Raw genomic sequence first — 10900 nt, forward strand, 5'->3', positions numbered from 1 at the left:
ATGGCTACTTTGCTGAGTCATAGCCATGACTTGATTCCATGTTCTGGCCATGTGTAAATTTTTTTGTAAATATTTATTATGTCTCTCTAATTTTTTTCTCTAAAAGGAAGAGAAGAACATATTCACTTAAAAGGACTGTTAAAATCTTACGGGGATTAGCACACCATTGAAATACTTTAAAAAACAATAATCACATAAAGATGGTATTGGTTTCACAGCATTATTTTGATTCACCTAATAAATTGAATCAATAAAATTAGCTCTTTTGTAGAATACATAAAAAGTCATGAGTGTGTTGTTGTTTTTTGTTCATTTCCTTCTGATTCACCACATACTTTATTCCTCATGTTTGCAAGTGGGTTTTTTTTTTTGTAATCATGCTTCTCATTGCCAAGAATATCCATTTAATAATATTTCTTAGGAGTCCTTCCTGAATATTGCAGATGTTGCAAGCAACTCCATCTTTTGCATTGATAATAATATTTGGTATACATTTTTTTAAACTTTCTATAACTATATGTCTACCTTTTTGTTTTCTTCAATCCTATAAAGTGGATATGGATTATCCTACAAACCCAAAGCCTAGTCCCTGTACCTAAAACCCAGTTGCTTTAAAATATACTGTTAGCATCATCTCTCAATCAATGTCCATAAACATAAAAATTAGGAAGAACTTATACATGAACACTGTTATTCTACTTATAGGAAACTTAATACTCAAATATAGATACTGAGTAAAGAAAAATAGTACATGCATTGTATTATTTATAACAGATTATTTCAGATTGTTCATTATATATTGTTATGAGTTTCCTGTTTGGACTTGAACCAGAAAATGAACCTAAGTGTTTCTGGTTGTAAAATGGACACTGTTTGATCTCTCCCTGAATTCTGTAAGTGTAGTTGTGACATTTTTAATGGTATAGGTGTTGATGTAACATTTTCAAATAAATCTGGGGGAATAATAGATATGGAATGGTTCACAGGGCAAACTGATTAAATCAATTCATGATTCATAATATAGATAGGATCCAGAGCTATTCATGAAAAGTTTTGTCACTGTTTGGAGACCATAATAATCTTATTCCCAGCAACTTTAATCAGGAAATAACTGTGATTCTTTATGGTATGTGAGGAAATTAAAAAGATAATGAGTGAAAACTAAATTAATAGCCAAAGTAGAAAAGATTTATCATGTGCTTATGATTTAGGGCTAAGATAAATCCACATTTAATAATTAGTGTGAGATTGATTTAAATTCTGTTAGGGTAAAAGGCAGGAAAACTGATGTTCTGTCCACTTCAACAATAACATTATCTTGCCTATATCTCTCGTAACAATTTTAGAAATTTAGGGCAAGAATTATACTTCTTTGTCACCATATCGCCAACTCCTGTCATATGATAATTAAGTGTAACTTGAATGAGTAAATCATATTAGAAAGCCCTTTAACAATTCTAACATTTAATATGAACTTCTATTAATAAGTTATTACAAATGAAAGTCAGTGTATGGTAACTTTTATGAGTCCACTTTTTTTTTCTCATTGAGTTTATTGATACTTTTTAGGTTTACAGTACAGTTGCATTCATCATTGGGATCTTGTACCTTTACATGACAGGTCTTGGTTCTTATTTTTTTCCCCATACCCCTACCTTTCCTTCACCCCCTCCTCCCTTCCCTATTTAAAAAAAAACTTTATTTCCATTTTTTCATTTTCTCATAATTTTTTCTTTTCCCTTATTTCCAAATTTTGATGTATAAGAGAAATAGACTTTAAGTTTTCCCCATTTATGCATTTATAATCTCTGAAATATTGAACTCTCCATCTTGGTTTCACTCTACTCTTTCTTTGTAAACTATAAAAAATACTAACTTTTGTAAGGGGCTTTATAGAAATAAATACTGTATGTGATTTGCCTAATATAAAGTATAGAGTGCAGAATATTACCACAAGACATACAATTTCTCTTCCTTACTATGAAAACCTCTCATCATTTCTGGACTCTCAGATTAAAAATTAGTTATCTAGAAACTTAAACTTTCATCAATTTACCATAAGTTCATGCATTTTTTTCATATGTTGTATGTTTTATATTCTGTAATTTCTATTACATAATTTTGAAGTTAATCTGCCTTTAAAAATATCTCTGACACACGGACAATATGTGTAAACATCTCATAAATTTGAAAGAACTGAATGCGCTAATGTGTAGAAAATAATGAGAATAAATCTGCAATATAATAATCACTTAAAAACTGTATTTCACTTTTGTTCTTTCCCTCTTATTACTACTCATTGTCATAAGTATCATGTGTATATTTGTATAAAGATTGAAATTTTATTAAAAAATGATAGTATTTTCAAATATTTAAGAGGCTATTTCCCCAACTCCCTGATCATTATGGTTAGCTGAATGCATAAATATGCAAACTAGAAACTCATTTCTTAGCATTCATTTCTATTATCCAATAGGTAAAATTTTCCAAAGTCTACATCTATTTTGACTGTCTAAATGTCCTATGTCCTATGTCTCATCCAAAGCAAGCCACTCCTATTAAAAGTCACTAGTTAGAGAACATTTTCTACTTCATCCAAGTACTTTCATAAAAATATTTAAATAGTCCTAAAACAATATTCAGCACTGTCACATTTATTAAAGATAATGAGGGATATTTTAATGAAGAAATGGAGCGCAGGATGAATAACTGTAACAAGGAGAGTTTTAAGAAGGTGCATGTAATATACAACATTTATAAGGACTTTATGCAGTTAATGTTACTCATACTTTCATTTAACAGAGAAAAGCATAACCTTTTGAATGGTATCCTTAAAAGCTTGTTTCACTTGCTGGTTTCTCAGGGTATATATAAATGGATTCATCATTGGAGCAACAGAAGTATTGAGGATAGCTACCCCCTTGGTCACAGAAGCTTTTTCTTTTGCAGAGGGATTAGCATACATGAAGATGCAGCTTCCGTAAGAGATGGAAATGACAATCATGTGAGAGGAGCATGTAGAAAATGCCTTTTTTCTCTGACTGGCAGAAGGGAGATTCAAAATTGTCCTAACAATGAACATGTAGGATAGAATTATTAGTGCTAAAGTGAAAAGCAGAATCACTATAGCAGAGTAAAAACCAATCACTTCTAGGAGCCGTGTGTCTGAGCAGGATAATTGCAGTAGGGGGAAATAGTCACAGGCAAAGTGATCAATGACATTGGAGCCACAGTAATCTAATTGGAGAAAAAGAATAACTGGTGGGAAGATGTTTAAGAATCCTGCCAGCCAAGCACAAAAGACAAGCAATATGCAGATTTTCCTGTTCATGATAGCTGTATAATGCAGGGGTTTGCAGATGGCCACATAGCAATCATAAGACATAGCAGTTAGAAGGTAAAATTCAGTAATGCCCATGAAAATTAAGAAAAACAACTGAGCTGTGCAATTATTGTAGGAAATAGTTTTGTCTCTGGTAATAATTGTGTTCAGAAATCTAGGGATACTCACAGTTGTAAAGGTTATTTCTAAAACAGAAAAGTTCCCGAGGAAGAAACACATAGGTGTCTGCAGATGGGAGTCCACAAAAGTGAGAGTGATGATGGTCAAATTTCCAGTGATACTCAGTATGTATGTGATAATTACAAAGAGGAAAATCGCAATCTGAAGCTGTGGGTTATCTGACAGACCTAGTAGAATGAATTCTGGGACTACTGTATGGTTTTTCATTGCTAATCTCTTTCTTCCCCTTTAGAGCATAGAATGTCTCTTCATCCTATGACATAAAAAACAGAATGAAACTGAATATAGGGCATAATAAACTTAAAATATATAGAGAGATAGATATAGATAGATTAATTATCTGTGGAGTAAAATTAAAACATACGTTCTTCATCAGTTACCTTCTTAAATTTCCATTCTACTTTACATTTGTGCAACAAATACTACCTGAATTTAAATATTGATCTCTATCCATTCACATTATTCTATTACAGGCTCTAGACAAAAGATTCTGGTGATGACATGTAAATAGAACCCATTTATTCCAATGTTTCTTTTAAAATGAGCATCTAATTTGTAAAATAGTTGGCATCTAATTAAAATGAAAATTTTGTACTTGGGTTTTATTTCTTTAATCAATATTATAAAAACTAATATAGAATATAGCACAATTTGAATATAGAGTTTGAAATATTACAGGGTTTGTTCAGTCTTACCATAATATATTGTCAGAAACTCAGTACCTTTTATTTTAAGAAACTGTCATAGTTTAAATAGCCATCACAATAATCATCTCACTTTAGAAGCTTCATGTTTATTCATGGAAATATTGTGTTGGAATTCACTCCTAACCTTTGTACATGGGTGTTTGGTTAATGATCTAATCCTCCCTGCTTCATAAATTTCCTCCCCTCTTTTTACTAAAAAGGCTAGAAGAAAAAGAAAGAGAAACTTCTTTTGTTAAAAACAGTAACTTCCAGCTGTGGATTTAGCTCAGTGCTTCCGCTGCCTGCATCACAAGCACAAGGTCCAGAGTTTGATCCCTGGGACCAAAAATAAATAAATAATTACAAAAACAATAACTGCCTGCGAATGTTTGAATTAATAAAATGAACAATTTCTTTTTTAAAAATATTGCTACAAGATATGATCAAGAAGAAGGTGAAAAAAATGTGTACTGTGAAGCAGATATCCTTTCATATAAAAATGCTTTTTTAGAGTCGGACTTCCATCAAAGCATAACATTTAACATTCAGCACTAAAAGAGCAATTCAAGATTAATTACTGTATTCCTGCATTAAGTTCCATTAATATTTTTGTGTAATAAAAAGTTAATTGTTTTTCAATAATAAAAGAGTGGAAGGTCCACAAAGTATGCACAAATAATATTTCAAGGGTTTAAATAAAGTAAATAGGCATTATATAAATATGGCAACAAAAACTTACTTACTTCTTAACAATTAACTCTGGAATCCTACCATCTGACTTTCTTAAATATTGATATAAATTCACCGCTGGAAGTGGGGTTCAACAATTTGTCTTTGTGTTTGATTTGTACTCTGAAAAAAAAGTGGTAATGGAATTTTTTTTGCAGCTCTCAGGAAGTATGTTTCTTTCCTTAGAGACTAATAATATTGGACCCATAATATTTTTAACTCCTGTTATTTTAAAATGGTTGGAATTGGAACATCTTTTTTTCCATTGAGCTAAATCCCTGGCCCCGGAACATCTTATGATGTCGCAACTATGATTTGCTCTTCCATTCTCACAGATATCCTTTTGGTAAGACATTTTTCTATGCATTTATACAACATTTTGAAATGAATATTTTGCATTTCTCTGATTATGCAACTGTAAACTCTAAGTATTGTTTTCCTTAGACATTAGAGCATGTTGAATTATCCTGAAAATATTAACCTCAACAATAGAAATAAGGACCATTCCTCTTCATGTATGTCACATGAATGAACCTGGACTTATTTTATCTGTGTCTTCTTATTAGCTCAGGGGAGGTGATTAAGTAAACAAAGAGAACCAGAGACATCATTAACAGATGCAGATGAATCATTGACATTGATATTTTTACCAATTTTCATAGGAAAGTATAAAAATTACTAAAGTAAATGAGGCAAATATATAAACAAGTGATACTGGGTACATAATTTTTGAATTAGGAAGTGTTTATATGATTAAATGAGTCCATATTTTTCTCTCAGAAACTGAGGTGCTACCTTCAGGAGAGTTAGAATTCTTGTATCCCCGGAATTTTGGCAACTCAAGAAAATCTTTTTTATTGTACCACAATAAGATAGTAGGAAACATTCCTTTGGTTTTCCAGCAAAACTTAATAGACAGTATTAAAGACCTATGAAGACTTGTATCCCTCTACAGATCCTTTACATTTCAGGAAATTCTTTCTATGCTCTATGTTGTGTTATGGTACCTTTTCTTTTATCACTTACTTTTAAAACGTGATTGCAAGAATAGTTATAAACTAAGGTAATAAACGTTTAGAAATCTGTTCTTGCCCAATTTTTAATTTATGTATTCTAAATTTTCTACATTGAGAGATACTTCTCTTTTTTCACATTTAAAATTTTATTTTTATTTTATTACTATATATTTGTCATACATAATGACAAAATTCATCCCAGGGAATTTGTGCCTCTACACAACATGTCCTGATTCTTCTTTTCTCCATCCACCTCCCCTCCCTTCAATCCTCCTCCACCTTCCCTTTTACAAAAGCTTTGTTTCCATTTTTTCCTTCCATTCTCTTTTTAAAAATCCCTTTTCCCTTCCTCCCCTCCCCATTCCCCTCCCTTGTTCCCCTTCCTATTTGAATATGTTCTTCCTATTTCCCAACATTTACCCCCCATTTTCCTTCTTAATTATGTTTTGGGCTTCTCATGTAAGAAAAACAGTATGACACTTAAACTTGTGCATCTGGTTTATTTCACTTAAAATTATGGTCTTGAGGTGCACTGTTTTACCAAATGCTTCAAGTTTACAACACAATAGTACTCTATTGTATATAAATGCCATATTCTTTAGCCATTCATCTGTTGATGGTCATATGGGCTGTTTCCAAGATTTAGCTCTTATAAACTGTGATGCTTTAAACATAGACGTGCATATATCATTGTGGAATGATGCTTTTAACTATTTTGGGAAGATTCCTAGAAGAGTCATGGCTGGGCCAAATAGAACCTCTAGAATTAGTTTTCTGAGGATTCTTCATACTTATTTCCATAGTGGTTATAACAATTTATACTCCTACCAACAATGGAGAAGTGTTCCCTTTTCCCCACAACCTCACCAGTACTTCTTATTGGTTGATTTCTCGATGACACCCATTCTTTATGGAATGAAATGGAATCTGAATGGGAATGTTTTGTTTGTTGTTTGTTTGTTTGCTTAGACATAGGGTCTCATTATGTGAAATTGAAATTGATTTTATATATTTATATATAAATAGCAAATGTTTTTTCTACATATGAAAATTGTCTTCACTTGCCTTGCTTTTAAATCCAAAGTTTAATTTTGTTTTCTCCAAAACTCTTCAACCATAACACATTTAACAATTGTTTTTTGAGATTTATTGATTGCTAGGAATTGACTAAATATTTTACCAACTTCATTTTTAAGAGCAGACATGAAAAATGTATGAGGTAACATTCATATGAAAACTTCACAAGAACTTAGAGAAGTATTTCATCTCCATCATGTGTTTGTGAGAAGGGCAATCTTTACTGATTATTTTACAGGGCGAAAATGTGCATATCTTTCAGATAAGACAAAGTATTTTATTTGAATTTTCTATTATACGTCTTTCTTCTCCCTAATATTTTTTCTGATTCTCAGTGAGATACCTCTCTTCTTCCTTAATCATTCCCTCCCTCTTTACTCTCTACGTTTATGTCTTTATTCATGGATTTTATTACCTCTCTATCTTTTTCCTGATCTTCTAATATTTTACTTGTAATTTAAATTGATTTATCCATGCTACATTCCTCTCCACAGGTAATAGTACACCCTGTTTTTAATAATGTATCCAGTTATCTTCAAGACATTTTGAAAATGATTACTGTGTTTTAAACCAATGAAACAGAGGTCGGTTAAAAGTTTTCCATGTTTCTGAAAGTAAAGAGAGAACTTACGAATGGCAGGGCACAATGATGGAATTATACAGTTATACAATTTACATACACATGAACAACTATCCACACCTGAAATTAAGATAACCAATTGAAAGGCCACAGAAACAGATTACAGTATAACAATAAGAAAAGACACAATGAACGGGGTAAGAAGGAAAGCTTCACATTTCCCATTTCACCCTTCCCCAAGCCTAGGCCACACAGTGCAGAGAGAGATCACCTCCACTGGGGAAAGGGAAGAGTTACACAGAGGGCTTGGGGTTTGACCCCAATTTCAAGACCATCACAATACTACCAGGAAGACCCTCACAGGCCTTGACTCCAAAATGTATCCCGAGACTGAGCACCTAGAATCATGGTGGCACAGAAACACATAACTCATTCAAGTGGGACTCATGTTCTGGTCAATAAAACCTCTGGGTTACTGCTGTGACCCTGGATTTTTGACAAGCCTCCTGGATGAAGACCATGGCAGTTGTACCAACACATAGCCACACATTTGCATTCTGGCACCGATGTAGCCTTGGAGGCCATAAGATTACAGCCTAGGCTGCATCATCTGAGACAAACCTGAGCTTAGGTTAACCATTCCTGCGACAATGGCTGTGCTGTTTATGGGATTAGGAATCACACCACAGGGTCTACCCAGTAGTGGACAGACTTACTGTTATAAGATGTTCCCAGACTAGCCAGGCTGCAAATCCTGAAATAAATGATCTCTTATTAGTAATACATCATGAACATAAGAATTAAGAACAACCAGGGAATCACAATATTACCAGAAAGATAAAACGAGGTGTTAATGACTGAAATAGATGGCATTGTATGAACTGCTTGACAAATAATTCAAAACATTAGTTTTAGGGAATGTCAGTGACTCAAGAAATTGCAGAGAGCCAATTCAGAAATTTATTAGAGAAATTGAACAGAGATCAAAATATTTAAAATTAAATTGAAATAAATCAAATTAAATTTAAATAAAATTAAATTGAAATAAATGGACAAAATGAAAATGCAATAGAGAACATCAATAGTTGAATTGATCAAGCAGAAGAAAGATTCTACATCTTTAATGTAAGTTGCAAATACAGGGGGTAGAAAAAAATGATAAAATAAAATCAGCTCATACAATTTATGGGATAACAGAAAAAGAAGACATATATGAATTATTAGTATTCACCAGGGAGTATAGAGAGGTAACAAAATGATAATGGAAAACTTTATAAACTAGAATAATGATATAAATATCCAGAAACAGAAAGAGACAGAAACATGTTTCTAATCAGAGTCACCAAACCTTGATATATTATAATCAAAGTATCAGTGATAAAATGTAAAGAGGATCCTAAAAGCAGCAAGAAAAAAGAACTAAATAACATGAAAGGAAGAACAAAATCACTCATAAGTAGATTTATGAGTAGAAATATTACAGGCAAGATAAAATGGAATTATAGATTCATGGTTGAAAATAAAACAAAACTGCCAATCAAGAACACTGTACCCAGCAAATCTATCCTTCAGAAATGGAGAGATAAATTTCCTAGGAAATAGTTTCCATGTACTTTATTTTAAAAACTGAACTCATTCTTAATTGACATACAAAAACAAAAATTACACATACTGATAAGGTGTCATGTGATGTGATTTTTTGATACATATGTATACTGTGTACTATTTAAATCAGGCTAAACACACTTATTTCCTCAAACAGTTATCATATTTTATGGTGACAAGATTCAAAATTATTTCTTCTTATTCAAAAAACTATACGTGTAATGTTATTATTATCTATAGTTAATGCTACCTTGCAATAGCACATCAGAAAGTTTTGCTTCTATTTAAATGTGACTTAGAACCCACTGCTCAACAGTTTCCCAATTCCCCTTTCTTCTTATTCTCTAGTTTCACCTCTAGTAGCCTCCATTCTGCTCCAAATTTCTGTAAAATCTACTTTTTAATATTTTATATTTGAATAAGATAATGCAATAGTTGTCTTTCTGTGCCTGGCTTATTTTATGTAATATAATGATTTTCACTTCCATTCATGTTGCTAAACATACTGGAATCCAATTCTTTTCTATGTTGAATAATATATTACATATATGTGTCACATTTTCTTTATCCATTTTTCACTTGACACCTAGATTATTTGCATTTCCTAGCTCTTGTGACTAGAGCTGCAATAAACACGGGAGTGGTAGATGCCTCTAATTTGAACTGGTTTTCTTTTGCCTGAATGTATACCTAGTAGTAAGATTGCTGGATTATACAGTGGCTCTATTTTAATATTTTGAGGAATCTATACTGTTTTCCATAATGACAGCAATAATTTACATTCCAATCAAGGAATGTACAAGGTTTTCTTTTCATCAAAGCCACATCAGTACATTATTGTCTTTGTCATAATATCCACTCTTACAAGGGGGAGGTAATATTTTATTGTGGCTTGATTTTCATTTCCCTAACATTATTCACACAATAAGAAAATACTATCCCAACTGTAGTACTAGCTTTGAAAAGTGACTCTATCTAATTTCCTAAATATTTCTGAGGGTAAGTTGAAAATCAAATATCACATCTTAAAAATTCAACAAATAGTTCTTCACATACTCAGTACAAACACAAGTCACAGTGCTTATAATATGCTTTTAGTGCATATGAACCCATTAAATTGAAACAATATTTGAATGGACACTCAAATGCACATACACAGACAATCAATCTTTTTCTTTCTTTTTGTGAGAGTTGAAGAGACGAAAAATTACACTTAAAAATAAGTCTATTAGGGCTGGGGATTTAGCTCAGTGGTTCTGCTGCCAGCCTCACAAATGCAAAGACCCGAGTTCTATCCCCAGTACCAAAAAAATAAATAAATAAAATTAAAAAATAAGTCTTTTATTCACTGAGTTTGATCAGAATTACAACTTTTGTTTTGACATACTTGTTTCTTTTAAAAGCATAAAATCAGCCATTTTAATTGTGGGATATCACTGACAAGTCATTTGGCAACTGGCAAAAACTATTACTATGTCTTATTTTTTTTTAACTCTTGTTTCTTACTATGTTATAAGATTGCTGAAACAAATATGCAATTAAATTTATGGTTTAGTAATATTGGGAGAATGTTAGCTATTAGCGGTGCACTATGTCTATCTACCTGAGTTTTGTGATATTAATTTTAACTTTTTTTTTCTCATGACTGTTATTCTTTTTTTTTTTTTTTTTTTTTTTTTTTTTT

General features: G+C 31.9%; 1 protein-coding gene across 1 annotated transcript; it reads right to left on the reverse strand.

Moving 5' to 3' along the window:
* Nucleotides 1-2791: 2791 nt before the first annotated feature.
* On the reverse strand, nucleotides 2792-3730 carry LOC104876624 (olfactory receptor 6C3-like). Its single transcript, XM_010644809.1, has one exon. It carries the CDS (start codon nucleotides 3728-3730, stop codon nucleotides 2792-2794), a length of 939 nt encoding a protein of 312 aa, XP_010643111.1.
* Between the last annotated feature and the right edge of the window lie 7170 nt (nucleotides 3731-10900).

This window comes from Fukomys damarensis, unplaced genomic scaffold (assembly GCF_012274545.1).
Source record: "Fukomys damarensis isolate Sample0158 unplaced genomic scaffold, DMR_v1.0_HiC HiC_scaffold_15, whole genome shotgun sequence".
Classification (NCBI taxonomy): Eukaryota; Metazoa; Chordata; class Mammalia; order Rodentia; family Bathyergidae; genus Fukomys; species Fukomys damarensis.